Raw genomic sequence first — 25,906 nt, forward strand, 5'->3', positions numbered from 1 at the left:
GCAACACCGAGGGTTGCGATCCCGTTGCCGGTCCCAGTCCGGTACAGGCGTGACACTGAGGGTTGCGATCCGTTGCCAGTCACGAAAAAGAGACGACAAAAAAAAAAAAAAAGGATAAAGGGTAGGATTGGGGGACTGGCCCGGTGGCGCACTGCTACAGTGCGCCACCTGGGAAGCGCGGCGGCGCCCCCGCCGAGGGTTAGGATCCCACATACAGACCGGCCGCTCACTGGCTGAGCAAGGTGCGGGCGCAACACCGAGGGTTGCGATCCCGTTGCCGGTCCCAGTCCGGTACAGGCGTGACACTGAGGGTTGCGATCCGTTGCCAGTCACGAAAAAGAGACGACAAAAAAAAAAAAAAAGGATAAAGGGTAGGATTGGGGGACTGGCCCGGTGGCGCACTGCTACAGTGCGCCACTTGGGAAGCGCGGCGGCGCTCCCGCCGAGGGTTCGGATCCCACATACAGACCGGCCGCTCACTGGCTGAGCAAGGTGCGGGCGCAACACCGAGGGTTGCGATCCCGTTGCCGGTCCCAGTCCGGTACAGGCGCGACACTGAGGGTTGCGATCCGTTGCCAGTCACGAAAAAGAGACGACAAAAAAAAAAAAAAAGGATAAAGGGTAGGATTGGGGACAATAGTCTTCCTGTCGTGAGTGCTCTGTGTCAGATATTGTGCTAAGGAGTTTGCATACATATCTCATTTAATCCTCACAACAATCCCATGGGTAGGTGCGACTATTCTTCCCATTTTGCACAGAGGGAAAATGAGTCACAGAAAAGCAAGTCACCCAGCAGATCTAGGATTTAAACAGAGCCTGCATCAAAAACCACTGCACAGTGCCTCCCTCAAGAAAGCCATGGATGCTTTTTGTGTCTGCCATTTAGCTTTGCTTTGGTGAGTGACAAGCTATACCAGCAGAAAGAGCCTGTCATCAGTTCCGTGCACACCAAGGTGAAAGGGATAGCAGAGGTGAAAGAGGAGATCGTGGAGAATGGAGTAAAGAAAGTGGTGCAGAGTGTCTTCGACACCGCAGATTACACCTTCCCTCTGCAGGTGAGCACCTGGCAGCACCTACCCCAGACTTGTCACCATCACCAGGGCCTCACTCCCTTCCTTTGGGACCTAGAGCCCCACTCCAGAAAAATGCTGGCCCTATTTTAAGAAGCTCTGTGAAAATCCCAACTGAGAAAACCTAAAAATTGCAAAACTGGGTCAGATCCAGCAGCTCAAAGGAGATGATTCTTTGCTTTATCAAGTCCTACAGGGTTTCTCAAAATAGCAGCATGTCCTGGTGCATTTAAAACATGATTTGATTCGCTCATACTTAATTTATACACAGCTTTTTAGAAGCAGGGCCACCAAGTTAGCAAGGTCTGCCTGGATTCAGAAGGGCGAAGAACTTTCTACTCGGAGAGTACCAGCCCTTCTGTATTGTTTGTGTGGCATTTTATCAACAAATATGTCTTCAGGAAACCGTTCTTGGGTACATTTTTGCACAAAGGAAGGATGTAAATGACAAAGAGAGGAAAGGTGTGGGTCACAGAGAAAAGGCGTTTGACTGTCTAAATTTGCGAGCAGAGGAAATGAAAGCAGAATTTCCCAAAAAAAGGAGAAATTAAAGTGGGGTTGAGCATGCCAAAGAATAAATAGGGGGCAGGAGGGACAGAAGGGCACATTTGCAGCCCCGGGGAGGCCAGGAAGCTTTGCAAAAACCCAGAAAGCCCAAGTTGTTGTTTGTTTCTAACAGTGGGTCATTAAAACCCAGCTATTGGCCAGGTGGTGGGCTGCCCTACTGCCCCTTCATTTAAATCCTGGAAAATCTGAACAGCAGTCCGATGAAGCCTACTCCCCCACCCCCGCCTCTCCAGGTCTCTTGAGTTTCAATTTAATTGGATTTTACTGTGTCAAAAAAACAAGTCTGCTTTTGAGGCTGGAATGGAAAATGACTACTCAATCCATTTCAATGTTCTTTGCTCTCCCCTGGCTCAGCAGGGTGGCTCATCCAGCTTTGATATTGAGCACTTGGTGTATTCCAAGTTGCCCACGGACCCAATTTCCAGAAGCTTAGAAGAATGAAAAGGTTCGCCCCCAGGCACTTAGCAAGCTGGATTATTATGATTAAGTAGTTCTGTTCTCAAAGCCCTCGCATTTTCCTCTGCCTCTCCTTTTTCTCTGCAGGGGAACTCCTTCTTTGTGATGACAAACTTTCTCAAGACAGAAGGCCAAGAGCAGCAGTTTTGTCCTGAGGTAAAGAGGAGACCTGGAGGAAAGAGAAATTGGGAGCTGAGGTGTACAGCTGCCTATTGGCGGGGCAGGGCTGGGCTGGTGGAAGAAGAGTGAGAAGACATTGCAGGTCTCCCTCCATAGCCACCAGATCTTCATCTGTCCCCCTCGGTCTCCAGCTTCAGCCTGAGGGGCCCATGTGGACTGGAGACCTGCTCTTTCCACCTCTCACTCTCTGCGCAGCTTATGACAACAGTGATTCTTGGCATGTGCATAACATTTCATGTTTCATTTGAGGCTCGCAACACCTTTAGGAGGTTAACGGCATTCCCAGCCCCAGGTCAGAACACAGACTCAGAGAAGTTAAGAGACTTTCCCAGGGTCATACAGCTTGCTGGAGGCGGAGACAGGGTTACAGCTCAGTTGTCCTCATTCACAGCTTCTCCTACGATTGTGAACTGTCTGCAGAGCCTATCCTGGGAAACACTGTCAAGCAGCTCAACTTTGCCTGTTCGTCCCACTTCTTAGTGTTTTAGCCTCTGTATCAGGTGCGAATGCCGCCCTCTCCCCCCACCCACCCCCATATGGTTTTTCCCACCTTGGCTTTGCCCTCTCCATACTCTTAACCTTCCCCTACCTTTTTCTGGAAAACTTTCTTCCCTATCAAACTGTATTTGTCCTGTTCTATCCCTTCACAGTCCTGCTCTCTGCTCTTCAAGATGAAAACTAGCCATTCTTATACATCTATCTATGCAGATGTGTTACTAGGCACTGCCTGTTACTTCTCCCTCCCCTCTCAGGTGACATACCCATGGGTCACCAAGGACCATTCCCAGCACTACAGGATGCAGTGATGGTGGCGATATCCAGCTGGTCCTCCACCTGTGGGTAGGACCAGCCTTGCCAGCAGGGTCTTCCTTACCAGCCCTCTCTGGCAACAAGGTCTAATTTTCTGAGTCTCTAGGAACTCTGGGTAAAAATTCTCTTTCCTAATACAGTCTTTGCCATCATTTGTACCCAAACTTGGAAACAAAATAACTGTCCTTTGGTGTCTATCTCAATAACACTCCCCCTAATAAGAGACCTCTCTACATTTATTTAGCCCCATCTCCCCTTGAATTTCAGTCCCTCTACTCTGATGAATTTGCTGGCAGTGAAACACTCCAACATTCCCTCCCATCTCCCTTCCCAGGAGCATCTGGTCTCTAATTCAGTGTGGGGTCTCTGGTTCTCTTTTGTCCCATACTCTGGTCTTCTCTATGCCACACTCCACCCCTGTGTACATACAAACACACTTTTCAGGTTATCAAGACTTGTAAGGGAGTTAGGATAGCCCAGGGATTAAGAGCCTGGGCTCAGAAGCTAGACGGGCTAATGGTTCAAAACTTGACTTATTGGCTTTGTGGCCTTGGGCAGGTGACTTCACCTCTCTGTACCTTGATAAGTTTATCATTAAAATGGGGCTAATAACAAAGCCTAGCTCTTAGGATTGTTGAAATAAATGAGTGAATACCTGTGACATGCTTAAAGCAGGGTATGATGCACTGCAAGCTCTCAATAAACGTGAGCTGTTATGATTCCAATGACATGTTACTCCTTAAACAGGATGTCACTAAGAGTGGTTGGAATTCAGAGGGCTCCGTGGAGCTACTGCCAGCCCAGAGAACACCATGTAACTCTTTAGCATTTTAACCTATGCCCTAAGCTGGTTTAGGTTGGTCTAATTGGACATTTACCTCCTCTCTTTGCATGTTGACACCCTCCCTCTCTAGTCATCTCAGTAAATATGGCCAGCCCCAGTGATACACCCAAATGAATAGGCATTTGTCCCAGTTATCTGTTGCTGCAAAGCAAACTACCCTGGACCTGGTGGGCTTAAAACAACAAGCACTTTGGGCCGGCCCGTGGTTCACTTGGAAGAGTGCGGTGCTGATAATACCAAGGCCATGGGTTCAGATCCCTATATAGGGATGGCCGGCCCGTGGCTCACTTGGGAGAGCATGGTGCTGCCAACACCAAGTCAAGGGCTGAGATCCCCTTACCCATCATCTTTAAAAAAAAAAAAAAAGCACTTTTTAAACTCTCACATTCAGTGGTTAACTGAGCTCAGCTGGGTGATTCTTCTGCTGGTCTCATTTGGGGTCTCTCACAGAGTCACAGTCAGATGGCAGCTGGGGTTTGCATCATGTGGAGGCTCACTTGGCATCTCTTCCCTTGAGGGAACTCTCGAGACTTTTCCTCTCTGCAGTGTTTCTCCATATTGTCTCTCCAGCAAGGTAGTCAGACTTTCTAAAAGCAGCTCAGGTTCCCCAAAAGCAAAAAAGCAGAAGCTTTCAGTCCTTCTTAAGGCTCAGGCTGAGCCACTGAGCTGGCACAGTGTTGCTTCTGCTGCCTTCTGTTTGTTATGCAGTCACAGCAAAAGCCCAGCTTCAAAGGGAGGGAGAAACACTCCACCTCTCAATGGGGCGAGTGACCAAGAATTTGTGGCCATCTTTAATCCATGTAACATTCACAAAAGAGAAGATTAAAACAAAACAAATGTTGTTGTGGTTAATTTTAGAAGAATTTCTTTTGGAGAGCAAAATAGAATTAATTGATCTTCTTTCCTGAGATATCCTTCCAGTTGATAATAAAAATAACATAACTTTCCATGAGCCACACTAAATGGTCACTCATTCATTTATCCATCCTTTCATTCCATGTTTATTAAGATCTACTATGTGTCAGCCACTCCAGCTACAGATATGACCCAGGTTTTGCACTCAAAGGGTTCATAGTCCAATTTGGTGGGTGGCAAAGGAGGAAACCAGGAGCATGCAGGATGACAAAAGGAAGGCATTCTGGGAATAAAAGAGAACATGAGAGAGTATGAAAACTATAAGAAACATTCATTGAGGGCCGACCCCGTGGCTCACTCGGGAGAGTGCAGCGCTGGGAGCGCAGTGGCGCTCCCACCGCGGGTTCAAATCCTATATGGGGATGGCCAGTGCGCTCACTGGCTGAGCACGGTGCGGCCGGCCGACACCACGCCCAGGGTTGTGATCCCCTTACCGGTCACAAAAAAAAAAAAAGGAAGAAACATTCATTGAGCAAGTACTACGTGCTAAGCCTTTCTTTTCATAACTCGTCTAATCTTTGCAACAACCATATAAGACAAATCTGTCCATCCTCCTTTTAAAGGTGAGGAAACTGAGGCTCAGTGAGGTGAAGTGACTTGGCCAAGGTCACTGAGCTAGAAAATGCTGTGGCTATTGCCAAACCCAGGTGTACCTAGGTCATTGCCCTGAATCATTGTAAAAGCCACTAACTGCACAGAGGACAATGAGCAGAAGTTATTTTCACACATGTTCTGGCTTCCCTAAGACTGGTCATTAAACCTGTTCCCTAGAAAATGGGAGTCAACTTATTTCTCTTTTCCTTATTCTGTCCTTCAGCCCTGAGACACAACTGATCTCATTTTCTCAGGCCAGGAGAGAGTGCTGGCTGACGTCTCTTATTGCCATGTTTCCTGCTGAGCCTTTGCACCTGTCTGCATTGCTCAGTTCTGCAGCCACAGGGCAACTGGGACCAGGCCACCTGCTCTCCACCCCAAGGTCTATCCCCGAAAGTGGTTCCTGGCTGTTCTGAATCTGGTTTTTAAATTTCTACTTTTTAAAATTTTTTAGTAAGGTATAATTTACATACTATAACATCCACCATTTTAAAGTGTACGATTCGTTGGGTTTTAGTCTATTCTAGCCAACCAGCATCACTATCTAATTCCAGAACTTTTCCATCACCCCAAAAGGAAACCCCATACCCATCAGCAGTCACTCCCCATTCCTCCCTCCCCCAGCCCCTGGCAACCACCAGTCTGCTTTCTGTCTCTATGGATTTCCCTATTCTAGACATTGTATATATATGGAATCATATAAGATGTGGTCTTTTGTATCTGGCTTCTTTCATTTGGCAAAATGATTTCAAGGTCCATCCACGTCATAGCATGTATATCAGTTCTTCATCCTTTTTATGGCTAAATGAGAGTCTGTGTATGAATGTACATTTTATTTGTCTATTCATCTGTGGGCATTTCGGCTGTTTCCACTCTTGGGTTACTGTGAACATTCTGGTGCAGGTTTTCGTGTGGTCATAGACATCTGCATCTCCATATCTGAGTAACACACGTTGCTCACTCCCCACTATCCTCTCCTTCTCCCTGCAGTATCCCAACCGCAGGACGCTCTGTTCCTCTGACCGGGGTTGTAAAAAGGGATGGATGGACCCACAGAGCAAAGGTACCTTGTTTTTCTTTTTCTTAGCCCCTGGGGGTGGATGATCAGCCTCTTGGTGACATTTACAATACCCAGTTCAGGTCTTTAACTTCTGGCTCTCAGCTGCCTTCTTCCAACATCACCAAACCATAGGCTAGCCTGCAGCCCCCACCCTACCCCTAGCCCCCAACCTGTGCCATAGCTCTGTCCCCAACAGATCAGCTGCTAACTGTGAGTGTGACTGCAATTTCCCAGTGAGAGAAGCTCTGGAAAACCTAGCAGATTCACAGTTCTAATTGGTTTTAAAAAAATCAGATGGGCCGGCCCGGTGGCGCACTGCTACAGTGCGCCGCTTGGGAAGCGCACCGGCGCTCCCACCGAGGGTTCGGATCCCACATACGGACCAGCCGCTCACTGGCTGAGTGAGGTGCGGGGGCAACACCGAGGGTTGCAATCCCGTTGCCAGTCCCGGTCTGGTACGGGTGCGACACTGAGGGTTGCGATCCGTTGCCGGTCATGAAAAAAAAAAAAAAGAAAAAAAAAAAAGTCAGATGACTTATAGCATCATCTGAGTATTCTAAACTTTCTCCCTGAATTTCCCCAAAGGCTGAGGAGAATTAACTTATACCCCCAAGGCAGCTGGGGCAATACCCATATTAACCTGCAGAATTTCCTTATCTCATGTTGTAACTTAAAAAGGAACATGACAATTTTTAAAATACCACAAAAAAGAAAAGGATCCATCCATGGTTATAACACATGTGCACAAAGGCATATGAACGTTGTATTCTATTCCATAATGCATGCATATTTGAGTTGGTATAGGGATCCTTTTAACGCTGCTTACTATTTAATTCTCCCTTGGAAATCTGCTCATCTTCCTCACACTCCGAGAAGATGCATCATATTTATCCTGTGGCTTTGCACATCCCTGGACAGGCTGTGTACCCCTTTCAGGACTCAGATGCCCACTTGAGAAGCCGAGTTCTAGTCCATTTATTCCAGGCAAGAGATACGCCCTGTTCAGCTCCCCTCACAAGCATCTTTTTCTGTGAAGAAACCAACAGAATCCATAGTCTTTCTGTGCCCTCTATAGTCCTTTTAAAAAAAAGATTAACTAAGTTCAGTGTTTTGCTTTGCTTTACCTTCTGTACATTTATGGTTAGGATAGGGTTTCATGGAAACTGAAACTGCTTGGGTTGAAAAGCATAAATAGTCTTTTGCTTGGGTTGAGTTCAAAATGCCACTCCTGGAGAATTTCCTCTCTACAGCAATTTCACATCTGTGGTTCTGTGACCCCTTGGCCCCCACAGGAATTCAGACCGGAAGGTGTATAGTGTATAAAGGGAACCAGAAGACCTGTGAAGTCGCTGCCTGGTGTCCCATCGAAGCAGCAGAAGAGGCCCCCCGGTAAGTTGTAAGGAAGGGACAGACACGGTGGCCCTCACAAGTGAGCAGATGAGGCCTTACCAGGCAGCTCGGGCTTTCCCTTCTCAGAGCAGCCCCACAAAGTCCTGGGTCTTACTGGCTTGGGATCCCTGTACCAGGCACACTGCTTGGCACAAACTCGTATCTCTGGGAGGATCATGCTGGTTGTTAAAATTTTGAAATATTTCTGTACCAGCTTGTATATAGCTACTACCCCAGCACCCTTGGGTGCCCCTGTTCCCCTGGCTGTACCAGCACCTTCCAGGCACCTCCAGTACCCCCCTCTAGTGCCACAGCAGGGTCCATTTTGACAGGTCAGTGTCCACACTGAGTGATTAAGAATAAGAGAAGAGAGGGAAGGAAGGAAGGAGAAGGGGGAAAGGAAGAGGAAAGAAGAAGGGAAAGGGAAGTTTTCTCAAATTCAGTGCTCACAGTGACATACAGATTTGGTGGTCCCCTGTATTGATTCTTCTCTTCAATGCACAGGTCAGGATGTTAAATCTCAGAAACCACAGGGCTGATGCATTTCAGCAGAGAACAGTTAGAAAGATTCAAATCCTAGTTCAAACACATCTTTGCTGTGTGACTTTGGGCAAGTGGCTTAACCTTTATGAGCTTCCCCTCATCTGTAAAATGAGAATAATAATTGCACCTACCTCATAGGGCTTTTGTAAGGATTCAATGAGATGACAATTGTACAGTTATTGTAAAGTGAGCCTCATGCCTGGCTTACACACACACACACACAAACACACACACACAGGATCTGCCCCTAGAAGTGTGGTGGTTCTAGACCAGCACCGTCCAATAGAACTTTCTGCAATGATGGAAATATTCTGTACCTGTGCTATCCAATATGGTAGCTACATGTGTCTATGGAGCACTTGAAATGTGGCTACTGTAACTGAACAACTTAATTCTTTATTTAATTTCATTAAATGTAAATAGGCACACATGGCTAGTGGCTACCCTATTGGACAGCACAATTCTAGCCCAGCGTGACTCAGGACCACTCCATCAGCATCTGTGGAGCAAAGAGAAAACTGCCCCAAGCTGGCTTGTAGAAGGCTCAGGAAAAGGTTCCCCGGTGTTGCGGGGTGGGGGAGATTCATGAGGCAGCATCACACAGTCTGGCTTTAATCCTCTACCCAGAAGGAATTGCCCAGCCCTGGCAGGGACATCCATGTACACTAAAGTAGTCCTTGGTTCACAACAAAGGGTCTCTTGACTGGCTGTGGTTTTCAGCTCTGCCACCAACTCATTCATCATATAAATATCGTGTCTTCAGTGTGCTTGTCCCTGGGCTGCATTTTGACTTAACCTTGAGCAAGAAACTCCCCAAACTTCAGTTTCCTCATATGTTACATAAATCAGATAAGATGGTTCATTTAACCATTTATTCAACAAGTCTGTCACAACACAGTAGGTGTTAGATATTTATTTCATGTGTAACTAGGCACAAGAGACTGTGCTGAACTCTACGTAAAATACCAGAAGACCTAGATATGGAGCAAGTCCCAAGCCTCTTGCAGTCCAATAGAAGATATAAAACACATGAATAAAGAGTTGTAATTCAAGATAGAAAGATATAGGTGTCATAATAGAGGAATGAAGAGCTTTGATCCTTAAAGTTTCAGGATATCATAGTCCTCTGATTCTTTGAGTATTGCCCAGGAAGTGTTGGATGTAGAATGTTTTAAGAACAAAGTGTCCAGCACATATCGGGCATTTGCATAAATGCAAGTGATAGAAATTCAACTTAAACTGGCTTCAGAAAAAGAGGGGGTGTTATTTTCTGGCTACATTTTTGACTCCAGAGTCAGGCTCAGCTTGATCCAGGCTTCAAATGATGTCATTAAAATTCTCTCTCTTTCTCTCTCTCTCTTCCTCCCTCCCCCACCCCTCCCTGTTATTCTTTCTTCCATTTTAGTTTTCCTCACCTCACACTGTGGTCTGAGGAATTCCAGGTTTATCTCGTCCTTGCTACTAACAATCCCAGCTAAAATGAGTTTCTCTTTCCCAATTGCTCCCACAAAAGCCCTGGAATGTTCTTGTTGGCATGACTAACTTATGTGACCACCTATGAACCAATCACTGTGGCCAGGGAGAATGGATCACAGTGTCTAGCAGCTTGGGTCACTGGCCCACCCACGAGCTGTAGGGACAGAAGGAGGTGGTGTCATCCCCACTCAACCCTCTAGAAGGAGAGTGGAAGAGAGCTGCTTTCCCCAAAGGGAGAAAATTGAGATGGTACTGCCAGAAGGGGGAATGGAGGCTGGAAAGACAAAAATTACAGTGTTCACAATAGCTATATGCCAAACAGAGCCAAAGCTGGTTTCTGAAAGTTCTGGAATAAAAGGTAGAGCATTCTTGATGCCCCTTCCAAATACCCTCCACCCTTTTCTATCGCTACTCCCAGTACATATCTACCACCTACTCAGGCATGCCAGACAACAGGGTACCAGCTGTATTTTTTTACCCGCAGTTTTCTCCATCATTAATAGATTATCAACCACAAAAGGACAAAAGGCTTGTCTTGTCTCATTCATCACTATATCCCCAGTGCCCAGCCTCGTGCCCAAAACAATTATATGTATTGAATAAACAGATGGGTGGATGGCAGGTGGACCTTTGCATAGTCTAGAATTTGGGATCCTGTAACTCATGGAGAGTTGTAGGCACTCATAATCTCTAGTGAATGGCTGATACAGTCAACTATATGTGTGTGGCCTTGTGCTTAAGGTTGGGGAAGTCAAGATAAGACAATTATAGGTGGGAACTCCAAGCCTATTGGGAAAGCTACAAATGGGTGTGCCAGAGTTGGCATGTACCAGCTTTGAGCCGATTATGCTCATCCCTTCCCAACTTCAAGTTCAGTGATGTCCTGCTGGTAGCTTGAAATCAGCCATGGTGGGACTATTTACACCATGATAATCAGAAACACTGCATATCCAGGCTTTTTTTTTTTTTTTTTTCCTGGTGAGCTGGTTGCTAAGCACTTACCAGCACATCACTGCACATACTTAAACATATAATTATGTCAGAGTGTGAGAAGCGACACAGTAAATGTCATGGGGTTTCATGAAAGGAGAAATTCTTCTTGGAGAAGCTAGAGAGGCTTTATGGAGAATTATGAAAGGTTTTGTCCACTAAGTTGCTGTATCCATTTCTCTTCACTCAAACCAAAGACCAAAGCAAGAAACCAGGAGCCTCTGGCCCCACTGCCGACTGACTCCCTTGGTACCTGTAGTCAGTGATCACCATTTTGCATCTCTCTCCCAGGCCTGCGCTCTTGAACAGTGCTGAAAACTTCACTGTGCTCATCAAGAACAATATCGATTTCCCCGGCCACAACTATACAACGTAAGTGCCTAGAATGTCTGGCTGTGTTAGTTATCTGCTGCTGCTGCATAACAAATTACCCCAAAGCTTAGATGCCTAAAATGATGAACATGTATTGTCTCCCAGTTTCTGTGCATCAGGAATCCAGGAATGACTTTGCAGGGAGCTTCTAGATCAGGGTCTCTCAGGTTGCAGTCAAGCTGTCACTGGGGCTACAGTCATCTCCCGGCTTAACTGGGCTGGAGATTCCTCTTCCAAGCTGATTCATGTGATCGTTGGCAGGAGGTCCCAGTTTCTCACCACGTGGACCTCTTCCTAGGAAAGCTTGAGTCTCCTTAGGACATGGTGACCGGCTTTCCCCAGAGCAAGTGATCCAAGAAAGACAGAGAGCAAGCAAGAGAGTAACCAAGTTGGAAGTGACACTCCATCGCTTCTGCCATACGCTATTAGTCACCCAGACCAACTCTGGTACAACTCTGTGTAGTGAGAGGACACTACACAAGGGTCCCCAGGAGGTGGTGATCACCAGGATCTTCATGGAGCCCAACTACCACACTGGCTCACTCCTATGAAAGAGATGGATCTGTTTTCAATAGAGATGTTTGTTTGCTTTTAATTATGAGCAGGAGAAACATCTTGCCGAATTTCAACAGCAGTTGTACCTTTCACAAGACTCAGAATCCACAGTGCCCCATTTTCCGACTGGGAGATATCTTCCAAGAAACAGGAGATAATTTTTCAGACATGGCAATTCAGGTTGGTGATGTCTTTGTACAGTGGGGTGGGTGTGTGTGTCAGGGGATGGAAGATGTCAAATGGCCAAGCAGCCAGGCCACTGGGTCTTAATATGGCCCACATTTATTGAGAAGTTAGTAAATCTGTGCATGGTGTCAAGGGCTTTCCCTACCTTACTTCATCTAATCCCACAACAACCTTATGAGTGAGCTACTCAGTGTATTAGTTTTCTGTGGCTGCTGTAACAAATTATCACAAACTTGGTGGCTTAAAACAACACACATTTTCTTACATTTCTGGAGGTAAGAAGTCCAAAATTAGTTTCACTGAGCCCAAATCCAGCTGTCAGCAGAGCCATGCTCCCTCAGGAGGCTCTAGCAGAGGATCCATTTTCTTGCCTTTTCTACCTTCTAGAGTGCATTCTTTGCATTTTTGATTTATGGCCCCTTCCTCCATCTTCAACACCAGCAGTGTGGCTATCTTGCTTCAGCTGTCACACTGCTTGTTCAGTGTCAAATCTCCTTCTGCCTCTCTCTTACAAAGACAAATGGAGGAAGAACAGGGCAATGTGTTTGCAGCTGCCATAGTAATACTCGTGCAAGTTTGATAAGGCTGCATGTATGGCTCTGAAACCTTTAATTAGCATTTTTCCTCTAAAGAGAAAAGCTTTCCTCCAGCAACCACTGCTATGCAGGAAGATGTCTAGCAGTTGCATAACCCACGTCCAGAAGACTTAGAGACAGTCTCTCATTGATTCCCCCAGGGAGGAATCATGGGCATTGAGATCTACTGGGACTGCAACCTGGACAGTTGGTCCCACCACTGCCGTCCCAAGTACAGCTTCCGTCGCCTTGATGATAAGACCACCAAAGAGTCCTTGTTCCCTGGCTACAACTTCAGGTAACTGCCCTTCAAGTGACAGCTGGCTGCCCTGGGCTCTGCAAGGGGCTCCCAGTCCCAGGTGAATTGCACCCCCAGCAGTCAGTAAGACGAGTTCTGGTTCCCAAGGCAACAAGATGAATGAAAAAGACTTCTTGTAAGAACTAGGCAGTGATTGAATTTTCTGTGATAATTTTTTCTTTTTAATTATCAAAGAGGTACACACTCTTTGTAAAACAAAATAAAACTTGGGAAATGAGAAACATAGAGGAGGATAAAAATCACCCATAATTTCTCTACTCTGAGATAATCAATGATAACCCTAGGGTGAATTTTCCTTCATCTATACCAATTCTCTCATGAGGCTCATATGAGGTCATATCAGACATATCACCTGGTATTCTGTGGTTTTTTTTCATACCCCAATCACTCAGAATTCCTTTGTGACCATCACATTAATGATAGTAACATCCCATTGTATGGGTGTACTGATAACAATTGTTATAATTTAGGGAGTCTTTCTAGGCACTTACCATTATCATCTCTAAACCTCCCAACAACACTGAAAGGTAGATATTAGTGTTCCTGGCTAAAGCCAGGAAAGGTTAAATGATTTGCCTAAGACCCACAGCTAATAGTAGATTAGCTATTGCTCCATAATTCCAACCCAGGTCACTCTGACCCCAAACCTCACACTCTTTCCCTTCCATCTCATGATTCCCCCACTCAGCCTCCACTACTGGACATTTCAGTTGTTGCCAGTTTTTCTATTATATACAAATCCGCAGTGTACATTTTAGCATATAAATCTTTGAATTCCAGGTTATTTCCTTAGGATAAGTTTCTAGAAGTTGAATGATTGGATCAAAGGTTATGAACATTTTATAATATGATTTCAGATTTTAAAAAAATTCTACAGCTATATTTTTCAATACTAGGATTTTTATTTGCTTCTTTTTCAAAGCCATCTATTATTGTTTCAGTGAGTTCCACTCTTACCTTATGGATTCTATTCCTTTTGTCCCTCTACTATATAGTTCCCTTTGTACTGACCTATTATTTGCAGAAATATGGGTGTGATTTCTCTGTGAAGGCTTTGGAATATTTGTTGGTGGGCTTGTCCTCAGCAGGAATGATCTTATGCAAAATTCTGTATGTGCCGTGGGATATGGAGTCATTCTTTGGGGTGATTATATAATTTTGTAGTTGCTCCTCCTGGGACTGTTTGGCATCTACCAATTGTGAACCAGTTTTTAGTTTCATTTCTGGGCTTGGGATTTCTTCGCTCTACTGAAAGAATCCAGTTCCTGCTCCCTTGCTGTGTAGGGCTTCTGCAGCCCTAGCCCCCTTCCCAATAAGCATGCTAAAGCTCTAGCTCCTCAGATCGGATCTAGTTCAGGCAGTCCTAAGGGTCACATGGCTTCAATCCCCACTCACTAGTCATGTGTAGCACCTAGAAAAACGTCCTTCTAATTTTGAGCTCAATAATGTTTTGATATGACTTTTTAAAAGTATTTATAGGCTGGCCAGTTAGCTTAGTTGGTTAGAGTGTGGTGCTGATAACACCAAGGTCTATGGTTTGATCCCTATACCAGCCAGCCATAAAAAAAATTAATTAAATAAAATAAAATAAGGACTGTCCAGCTAGCTTAACTGGGAGAGAGTAGTGCTGGTAAAACCAAGGTCATGGGTTCAGATCACCGTACTGGCCAGCCACCAAAAAATAAAATAAAAATATTTTATCTCATACTTCTATGGGTATGAGGTGGAAGGTGGTAGGGCTTCCTGTCCTAGCTCAGGCTGCCATCTTGATTGGAAGTCCCTTTGGGAAGAGCAGTTTGGAGACTCTTGATAGCAGGAGCCATACTGTGTCCTCACCTGTGGTGTTGTCTTACCTTTACGCGTATGCTTCTGGCTTCTGAACTTATGAATTCACTAGAATTCTGGTTCATTTGCCCTCTTAAGCTCCTCCCTGCTGGCCTAGTGCTGACTCATTCTTGTTTTGACCCTCTGCAGAGCTCACTCCTGTGCTCCTGACTTTCACCGGTGGTGATCCTGTGCCATCCTAACTTAGTTCCCACCTTCCTTCCCATGTCTGGATCTTTTTTTTTTTCTAGCCCGTTCCTACAACTCTGTCCCAAGTAGTAACTTGTCCCTAACACAGTCTCCATGACCTATCATTGCCTGTGGGTGACAGACAGGTTTCTTTGACTGTGGTTATGGCTGGTCATTTTGTGCCCTGGTACTAGACACAAAATAGGCTTATGCTGTTCTCTTTTCAGAAAGAGTTGCCAAGTACACCCCTAGAATAACGGTTATACAATTTGCCTATGAAGCTGGTAGGAAATTGATATTGACATTCCTCATGCATTTGGTCATCAAATATATATTATAGAAAAAATAATTTGTTGTGTCAATGGCTATATATTGGTAAATAAAATTGACAAGATCGCTACTTTCATAGAACCTATATTGTAGTAGGGATAAATAAACAATATAAGTAAATGAAAAATTCCACCAACTCAACATCATTAGCCATTAGGGAAATGCAAATTAAAATCACAATAAGATACAACTACATACCCATGAGAATGGTAAAATAATAAAAGACTGGCAATTCCAAATGTTGGCAAGGAGACATGCAAATGGAACTCTCTTACTTTCCTTGCTGGAGTGTAAAACGGCACAACCACAATAGAGAACTGTTGGGAAGTTTTTTACAAAGTTAAACATCTATTTACTTTATAATCCAGAAATTCCAGAATCTCATTCTTGGGTATTTACCCAAGAAAAATGAAAATATATGTCCACACAAAGATCATACAAGAATGTTCGTAGCAGCCTTGTCTATAATAGCCCCAAACCAGAACAACCCAAATGTCCAATAACAGGTGAATGGATAAATAAACTGTAGTATATGAGGGGTCTTCAAAAAGTTCATGGAAAGTTTTGCATTATCTTTTAATTCTATTTTTCCATAAACTTCTTGAAGTACCCTCATATTTATTTTTATTTTTTTCTATTTTATTACAAAAGATTTATATTTATCATAGAATATTTGGAAGAAAAGAGGTAAGCAAAATTAAGAAGATAAATTCAGCCTGTAACCTAACCACTCAGAGACGACTACTAGTAAATCTTTTGTACTTCCCTTTTTCCCCCATTTTTTAATCGTGGTAAAACATATAACATAAGAATTGCCATTTTAAGCATTTTTCTTTTTTTTTTTTTAATACTTTTTCTTTTCTTTTCTTTTTTTTTTTTTGTCTTTTTTTCGTGACCGGCAACGGATCGCAACCCTCGGTGTTGCACCCGCACCTCGCTCAGCCAGTGAGCGGGAACCGGTCTGTATGTGGGATCCGAACCCTTGGCGCCACTGGGCCGGCCCTTTTTTTGTCCTTTTTGTGACCGGTAAGGGGATTGCAACCCTTGGTGTGGTGTCACCCGCACCGCGCTCAGCCAGTGACCATTTTAAAATATATCATTGCATGGAATTAATTACATTCACCACACTGTGCAACCACTACCTGTATCTATTTCCAAAACTTTTTGTCATCCTAAATATAAACTCTGTACCCATTAAGTAATAACTGCTCTTTATTCCCCACCCCCCTGCCCCCCATTTCTGGTAACCTCTAATCTATTTCTGTCTCTGAAATTTTTTTCTTTTTAATTCATTTTTTCTTAATTGACCCATGATAGTTGTATATATTTAAGGAGTACAATATGACATTTGGATACATTTATACAGTGTGCAATGATAAAGTATCCTCATATTTATACAATAAAACACTACTTCATATAAATTTAAAAGGAACAAACTAATGATCCACGCAACAACAGATGAATCAGTCGCACAGACATTAGGTGGAGTGAAAGAAGCCAGACCTAAATGAGTGCATACTGTATGATGCCATTTATATGAAGTTCAAGAACAGGCAAAGCTCATCTATGATGAAAGAAGAACAGAGGTAGCTGGGCTGGGGAGTTGACTGGAAAGGAGTACAAGAAAGTTTTCTAGGATAAAGGAATATTTTAGATTTTGATAGGGGTGTAGGTTATACAGGGTATTCATATGCCAAAACTCATTGAAAGGAATACTTAGGGCTTGTGCATCTTGTTATATGTAAATTACACCTCAATAGAACAAATGAACAAATCCAACAAGACCATCTCAGATGATAAGTGCTGCAAAGAAAATCAGACAATATAGTGTGATGGGGGAGATGTGATCAGAAAAGGCCTCTCCAAGCATCGGGGTAGGAGCCCTGCAGGCATTGTCCGCTTTCCTGAGGATTGTGCTTTCCTAATTAAGAAAAGAAACTGCCCAGACAGGAGTCCATGTTATGAGAATCAACTTCTCTGGATCCTTTTAGTATTTACAGTCTAGACTAGTGGTTCTCAAAGTGTGGTCCCCAGCATCAGCATCACATGGGAACTTGTTAGAAATGCACATTCTTGGGCCCCACTCTAAATCTACTGAATCAGATACTCTGGAGGCAGGGCCCAGAAATCTGCTTTCACAAGCCTCCAGGGGGATTCTAATGTTCACTCAAGTCTGAGAGCTGGATCTAGACCCTTGACACTCAAAATGTGGTCTTGTAACTAGCAGCATCAGCTTTGCCTGGGAGCTTGTTTTGTTGTTGTTGTTTGTTTTTTATTAGCAGCTGGAGGGCATGGGGCTCTGAACCCTCGACCTTGGTGTCACAACACCACACTCTAACCAACTGAACTAACCAGCCAGCCCTTACCTGGAAGCGTGTTACAGATGCAGAACCTCAGGCCCCACCCTTGACTTACTGAATCAAACTCTGCACTTTTAACAAGATCCCTGGGAGATTTGTGTACGTACTAAAGTTTGAGAAGTACTGATCTAGACTATATCATCTAGCACCTCAAATGTACTTTCTTCTTAGATGTTTCACCTGACTATATTTTGTCTCTACACCCAGGTTGCTAGCTCCTGGGGGAATGACTAAAATAAAGTGTCTACTTAATCTGTACATGCACGTGCACGCAGGAGTGCACGTGCACATATGCACACACGCCCCTCACCACTTCCTGACCCTCCTACTAGCATTCTTGCTGACTTCTGGAGGGGTCTGCTCAAGCAAATGGGTCTATTTATATTCTACTCAAAGCAGCCTCATCACCTGGCAGGAGGCCCTTAACTGTGCTGATATTTTTGTTTATTTGTTTAGGCCTCACAATGTTTTAAAGCTTGAGACTTCTACATAAAAATCTGGACTTCCTGATTCTCTTAAAAAAAATTAAACTATTTGAAAAAAATCAAACTTTTTCACAACCCTGGGTCCATATCCCACCTGGCAGCCATTGGCTGGAGTTGAGCATCAGTGGTCCCTTATAGAAAGGGATGTGTTTTTTGGATTGTCACTGTCCCCACCCCTCCTTATTGCCTTATACCCAATCTGCCATCACTTATTTCTGTTCTATGCCTGGCATTTGAGTTTGAAACCCTAGATATAAAGGATGGTTGATGTTTTTTGCTTCCTCTGAGTAGATGGAGTTTCATCCAGGACCCTGAAACCAGCTCCTAGTTTAGGTAACTTTGATTGTCCCCTGCTGCTGTGCTGAATGGGCTTATGGCCATTAGCAAGAAGAGAGGACAGGATCAGTAGTCCCCTGACTGCCCTTCCAGGCTGTGTTTTTAGAAGTTGGCAGAAGCATGCAGGGCAATGTACCAATCAGATATCCTTTGAGTCGTTGAGCTAAGCCTAAGAACATATGCTCCTGGAGAGATCTGAGGTTTCTGAAGACCTGAGGTGGTTATGATGTGAATACTCCTTTAGAACAAAGTGTTAGAACATTTGTTGTCTGGAATGAGCACCAGAGGAAATCTTGGTCAAAAATAAACTGTTGGGATCTGATGGGTAAATGGACAACTTATTTTCAAATAGCCACACGAAAGAGAAGGAAATTACAGGTTAGATAAAGTATGTGAGAAAATATAGCTTTCTAAAACATAGAAAGTTGAAGAAGTTGATTACATTACAGAATTTTGTCCTTTACAAAAGATCCATGGCAAAAATGTCCTTATTCAGTGAACATGTGATTCAGTTTTTTATTCACAACCTGTATAAAGTAGGGGCACAGAATGTACGATGCACCGCTCAGGTCCACGACGAGTACGTGTGTGTATTAGTTTCCTGTGGTTGCTACAAAAAATTAATACAAACTTGGTGGTTAAAACAACAGAAATTCATTCTGTCACAGTTCTGGAGGCCAGAAGTCCAAAATCAAGGTGTCTATAGGGCCACTCTCCCTCTGAAAGCTCTAGGGGAGGATCCTCCCTGGCCTCCTCCAGCTTTTGGTGGCTCCAGGCATTCCTTGGCTTGTGAACGCATCACTCCAATCTCTGTCTCCATCTTCAAATGGCCTTTTCCCCTGTATCTCTATGTCTTAAATCTCCCTCTCCTTTATAAGGACACCAATCATTGGGTTTATGGACTACTCTAAATCCAGGATGATCTCATGTTAAGATCCTTAACTTAATTACGTCTGCAAGACCCTATTTCCAAATAAGGTCAAATTCACAGGTACTGGCAATTACATGCTTGGACATTTCTTTGGGGGGCCACAATTCAACCCATCGCAGTATGCAAGAAACATCCTGTCCAGGGCCCAATGTTTCACAGAACGTAGCCCCCGCCCACCTGCATCATAATCACACGGGAACTTTACTGGAAATACAGATTCCAAGAAACATCTAGAACCTTCTGAAACCAATCTTTGGGGGTGGCCCAGGAGTCTGACTTTTAAACACCCCCCCCCAAGTGATTCTTCCCCTCAGTTTAATAACCACTGTAGCAAGACCCTGAAAGCAGACATTTAAATACTGTACGATGTTAACCTTCCCAGGAAAATCAAGTTGCACAGGGAGATAACCCCAACCCTGGAGCATGGAGTGGTGAAAGATGTTTGCTTGTACATTTAAAAACAAATCAATCAATATAGCAGAAGAATGAACTGTATTGGAATGGGAATAATCAGAAGTAAAGAAATTGAAACCCCAGAAACAGGCACTGAGGTACCTGAGAATATCTAACCAATCTCAATGTCAGATTTTGAGAGTTTTTTAGAAAAAGAATTTCATAGTTTCTATACTATGTTTTGGCAGAGCATCTGTGTTTTCTTCTCTCCCAACACCTGTAAATAGATTGTGAATTAATAACTCAGAGAAAATATATACCCTTATCTAAAAACAACCAGAAAAAGCTGATGAGAGGGACAGATATAAAGTTTGCATGAAGCACGTGGCTTAGGCCTTCCTAATTATTCAGAAAAAATAAAACATACCACTTTCCTTGACTGCAGCACTGGTGAGAGTCGCATATTTGGGGTGATTGTGATTTGCACCTGGGTCTTAATTTATAAAGATGACTAAATGATGACATAGAGAGGCTAATGCCACTGAAAGAATTGATTATGTGTATTTCCCAAGAGATGGTGGCACATCACACCATGCAGGGCCACAGGGAGAAGCACCGGTTTGGTCAGAAGGTAGAAGTGAGAGGAAAGTACAGCCCAGAAGCTTTATTGTGTTTTCCATGGCAAAGGCAAGGCAGGGCTGGGAAACAGCTTAGGGTTGGCTAGTGTGAATCAAAGCAGTGGGCTCTGTGCTATATAGGGGTGGTTTCTAGTTGTCTGGTCCTGGCCCTACCTGATTCCGGGTGATTTGTGGCAGGAGAAATATTGGCTTGGTGTGTGAGTTAGATCAAGGAGGTGGTTGGGGGTATGGACTCGGGATTTGTTGGAGGGTTTGTAATATGGTTTTCACACACTCACAAAAGCTGGAGTGCAGGGAAGATGCAAAAACTTTAGCCTTTAGTTTGGCCCTGCATGGAAAAACATGCATGATTAATGATTGCCAAATAGAAGAATACAGAATCTAAGAAAATACAGTTAAAACAGATTGCTGAGGTGCCCCTGTCCCCAATCCAGTAATTAGTATCTAAGATTCACACACACACACAGTTTGTTCTAGAAGCTAAACCTATTTTTCTCTCTTAAGGAATAATCAAATTGATTTGATACTATTTTTTAAAACTTCTCTGCTTGTTGCTGGTTAAAAATTGCTCATTTTAATCTCAAACTAAAAGCCGATTTCCTATCACTCTGTGATGATGGAAGTAAAGGGGGTGACATGGGGAAGTGGCCCTTTGGTTCCAGGCTGTCAGAGAGCGATTCATGGTTACTGATGAATCACGATTACCCATGAATCACTCTCTGACAGCCTGGAACCAAAGGGCCACTTCTCCACATCACCTGTCCAACTGTAGTAGAGCTAAAGATGGATAAGGAGGACTTTGGTTTTTCTTTTCATAAAATACAAGTACTTTCAAAGAGATCTTTATAAATATGGATCCCTTTTCTCCTACAGATTTGCCAAGTACTATAAGGAAAACAACATTGAAAAGCGAACTCTGATAAAAGTCTTTGGGATCCGTTTTGACATTCTGGTTTTTGGCACTGTGAGTCTTTCCTCCCAGCCCCAGGCACCTCCATCCTATTGATTGGGTCCTAATTATTATTGTAGTGTCTCCAAGGAGTGGATGTTTTTGGTCATAGTCATTAGCTGGCACTGTGTATTTTGCATGTGGGATAAGAGAGGAGGAAGAAATGTCCTTGCAGTCCTGTCCATGAATAAGTCATTGACAAGTACGAGAATGGGATGGGAAAAAAATTATAATATTCAACTTCAAAAATTCTCTGATGCTTAAAAAAAAAAGGGAGAAATACCTCTTCAAAATAGTTTGTAAGTAACAGAATCCAACCCAAATTGGCTTAAGCGGGGGAAAAAGTCTTTTTTTATGGGGTGGAGGGTAACATAACTAAAAAGTCCTGGAGTAATTTTCAGGCTTCAGGCATGGCTGAACGCAGGCGTTCAAACATCATCATCAGGAATCTGTCTCCCTCCATCTCTTACATCTGTTCTCTGTTTTGGCATCATTCTCAGGCTAGCCATCTCTACATGGTGGTGTCAGGCTGCTCCTTATACCTCACCAGCTTAGTAACCTCAATGAAAAGAGAATACCTCTTTGCCAGAAGTTTCATCAAAGGCCTCAGGCAGATGCCATTGGCTTTGATTGGCCTAATAAGGGCCACATGCCCACTGCTGAATTAATCACTGTGATCAGGGTCATGCCATACTCTCAACGGCTGGTCTTAGACCAGCCCTGACCCAGCCCATGGGCCAGAGGAGAGGGTCAGCCCCCCCCCCCACCAAACTACATGGACTGAATAAAGAGAAATGGTTCTCCAAAAGAAAATTGGGGTGATGCTGCCAGAAGAAGGAAGGAGGGGATATCAGGCATGCAGAAATCGACAGATGCCCACGACACCCTGTTTAACAACATATTCTTTATGTAACATGGTGATAAGCTGCACAAGAATCAGTGAGATACAGCTGAGGGGATGGAAAGACCATTGAGAATAAAAACCACAAGGACAGCCAAGGGAAGTGTTTCTGCAGACATTCCTTCCTTCTGCTTCCGCAGTAATCTCAAACCATTTCTAGAGAAAGTTTGTCTGAAATCTTCACCATTCATGGAAAAACAACAAACCTTCAATGGTTGCCCCTTAATGTGCAGGTCCCAGTGCTTGTTTGTTTAAAACATTCATGGGTCCAAGCTCACCCTGGACAGCAGAAACAGTACGAATAAGAGTCCTAGTTTGTGTCTGCCATCCCTGCTGCAGTGAGCACTTGAATGCATCTATCAAAATGACAGCACTAGGCCCCACCTGCCTTCTAGAACCAACAATTGCATGTTAAAGCAAAAGAATGCTGCTCTGACTTTCAACCGAGTAAACTTCCCCACTCTGTTTTCAGGGAGGAAAATTTGACATTATCCAGTTGATTGTGTACATCGGCTCAACCCTCTCCTACTTTGGTTTGGTAAGAGATTCTCTTTCCCATGCTTTATGAAAATGATTTGGCAAAAAGAAGTTTTTGCAAACATGGTGTTTGTTTTGGTCTTCCGTAGGCCACTGTGTTCATTGACTTTCTCATCAACACTTATTCAAGTACCTGCTGTCGATCCCGTATCTATCCCTGCTGCAAGTGCTGTGAACCCTGTGCAGTCAATGAATACTATTACAGGAAGAAGTGCGAGTCCATTGTGGAGCCAAAGCCGGTAAGGCACGCTGTGTTTGTAGGATGCCAAAATACCTGGAGATTCCATTAGATCACCAAGAAATGTGCAAAAATTTAACAGGTTTAATCCATAATGGATAAGTCTCTGGACTCTATCCCAATCAATCATCTCTCAGATGAATCTCTTGGCCTTAGGAAAAAATAGAAACAAAAATGGAGATAAAAAGATGACACATTTAATGTTCCAGGACTTGTCAATTTTGTCATTTATTACATTGGTTCAGCCAAAATTAAAAATAACATAATGACTTTGGAGAACATTTTGGCAGTGACTAATAACATTTAAACGGGACAAACTTTACAGCCTGGCATTTCCACTTCCCCACACCTGCCCCAGAAAAACTTCATGAGTACCCAAGCAGTACACGTGAACAAGATGTTCACTGCAGCACTGCTTATTAAATTATTAATAATTATTAAACAGTTATTAGCAGTGAAGAAATAGCATCTATCCAAATTCCCAATAGGTGAATGGTGAAAGAAACTATGATAAATTCCATAGTAAGGAATACCAGGCACCAGTTTAAAAGAATGAGGTAGATAATAATAATAGCAAACATTTCTTTTTTTTTTTTTTTTTTTTGTCTTTTGTCTTTTTCCGTGTCCGGCAACGGATCGCAACCCTCAGTGTTGCCCCCGTACCGGACCGGGGACCGGCAACGGGATCGCAACCCTCGGAGTTGTTCCCGCGCCTCGCTCAGCCAGTGAGCGGGAACCGGTCTGTATGTGGGATCCGAACCCTCGGGCGGGAGCGCTGCCGCGCTTCCCAAGCGGCACACTATCCAGTGCGCCACTGGGCCGGCCCCAATAGCAAACATTTCTAAACAGCACTTTTAAGTGCTTTATACATATTAACTCATTGAATCTTCACAACGGCCCTATAGATAGGTGCTACTATTGTCTCTTTCCATGAGGAAATTGAAGGCACAGGAAAGTTAAATAATTTGCCCAAAGTCATACAGCTAATAAGTGGAAGAGCTGGAATTCCACCTTAGGCAGCCTGGCTTCAGAAGCCAGGCTCATAACCACTAAGTTATAGGTACTGGCATGGGCAGATATCCAAAATATTTTGTTGAGAGGAAAAAAAGCAAACTATAAAACAATATGTATGGTATGATATATGGGTTAAAAAAACTATACACATAGACTAGAGCTCAGGGGAAGAGGAGAGACCTACAGAACTCATGAAGGCAGGAGAAGCCATAATGACAGAAAGAAAGGACCGCTCCCACCATTTCAAGCCCCGGCTGCTTCAAGACCTCACGGAGTGAAAGCTGGCAAAAGCCACAGGTGTGCCCTTCATATGAAGTTTCTTGGAGGTGGCAGGGGAGAAGAGGGCTTTGGTGGCCCCCAGGCCAGCAAGACCACTAACAGGATTCCCATGGACCCACATAAGAGTGAAGGGTCACAAACAGTTGAAATAAGGAGCCACTCAAAGGCTGGTGAGTCATCGCAAGGGACTGGCACAGGGACTGGAACACGGCCCACCCCACAGGAAGTATCTGGAGTGCAGATGGTGGGGGAGACGGACCACCAGGGAACATTGGGGCACAGCATGGACAGCTGGTCTGCCCCCCAATCAGTGCAGGCATACTCAGTAGAGACTGGTCAGGAATATAGAACAACAGGGAGAGCAGTTTGCTGAAAAGACTCAGGCCCATACCAGAGTTTCCACACAATCCAGGTGTACTGGACTTCACGAGACCCTAAAGTACGTACAAGGTCAACAGTTAAAATCTGAGCTGCACAATAAGCCTTCCCCAGGGAATCTGCAACAAAGCAGCAATTTAGCTCAATCACAGGGCTCCAGTGCTGCTCCCCACAGGAAGTTCCCCCATTTTAGAAGTAAGCAAAGGACAACAAATTAGTTCCAGTGCAGAATTTATGTGGTGAAAACAGTGAATAACCCAACACAGAACTGAAAGAAAAAACAAAATACCCACAGATCAGAGACAATGTCTGATATTAACTAGTAAAGGTCTCACTTCCCCAAAGAACACCTATAAAATCTAGAAGAACTAGAAGCCCTCTGGGCTTTCAAGCCAGGGAGAGGGGAGGGCCATCAGCCACAGCCATGCCCCACTGACATCCTCAACCAGCCCAGCAATGACCATCAAGCTGCCACGAAAACCTGCCTGGTCTCCCCTGCTGGAATGAGGGGGATGCTATGGGCCTCGACCAAGCTCCCTGTCGGACTAGGGCTCCAACCCTTCAAACCCATTGTACAGACTGGGTCACAAACCCCTCACATGCCAGGCTGGGTCATAGACCCCTCAAATATAGGTCATGAGCCAGGTAATTAGAAAAAATCCCGGGAGAGTTGACATGCTTCATTCCGATGCAAGCTCAGTCCCCAACTTCCTCAGCAGCAGCTGCAGCTTACAGCAGCCTCCAGCAGATCCAGCAGCAGCAGCCTGCCAGGGCATCCCAGAGGCCCTGGCAGCAATAGTTTACAGCAACAGCCTCCAGCAGCAGTAGCGCCCCCTCCCCGCCAGGCATCCTAGGGGTGGGGGCCCTGTGGATCAGAGCTGTTCGTCCTTTATACTTAAGTCCAATAACCCAGGAATACCTGAGTGCAAGTCAGACAACCCAGGAACACCTGGGCACACATGCACAGTTATATTTACATCAAATGCTCAGCAAGATTCTGAACATCTAAGGGATCCTGACCATTTACTTTCTTTTTTTTTTTTTCCTTTTTGTCTTTTTTCGTGACCGGCAATGGATCGCAACCCTCAGTGTCGCGCCCGTACCGGACCGGGACCGGCCACGGGATTGCAACCCTCGGTGTTGCTCCTGCACCTCGCTCAGCCAGTGAGCGGCCGGTCTGTATGTGGGATCCGAACCCTCGGCAGGAGCGCCGCCGCGCTTCT

The 25,906-nt window shown here is 44.4% G+C and overlaps 1 protein-coding gene across 1 annotated transcript in view; it reads left to right on the forward strand.

The window, feature by feature from the left end:
* The window catches only part of P2RX7 (purinergic receptor P2X, ligand-gated ion channel, 7), a 48,168-nt gene that overhangs the window by 16,269 nt on the left and 5,993 nt on the right, over positions 1–25,906 (forward strand). The window contains exons 2-11 of the mRNA XM_008570453.1: positions 887–1,055; positions 2,181–2,249; positions 6,427–6,499; positions 7,789–7,885; positions 11,186–11,266; positions 11,872–12,001; positions 12,744–12,880; positions 21,261–21,351; positions 22,710–22,775; positions 22,864–23,013. Coding sequence (XP_008568675.1) covers positions 887–1,055; positions 2,181–2,249; positions 6,427–6,499; positions 7,789–7,885; positions 11,186–11,266; positions 11,872–12,001; positions 12,744–12,880; positions 21,261–21,351; positions 22,710–22,775; positions 22,864–23,013 — 1,063 coding nt within the window. The remainder of the gene's footprint in view (positions 1–886; positions 1,056–2,180; positions 2,250–6,426; positions 6,500–7,788; positions 7,886–11,185; positions 11,267–11,871; positions 12,002–12,743; positions 12,881–21,260; positions 21,352–22,709; positions 22,776–22,863; positions 23,014–25,906) is intronic.

The sequence above is a fragment of the Galeopterus variegatus genome, unplaced genomic scaffold, assembly GCF_000696425.1.
Source record: "Galeopterus variegatus unplaced genomic scaffold, G_variegatus-3.0.2 Scaffold604, whole genome shotgun sequence".
Lineage (NCBI taxonomy): Eukaryota > Metazoa > Chordata > Mammalia > Dermoptera > Cynocephalidae > Galeopterus > Galeopterus variegatus.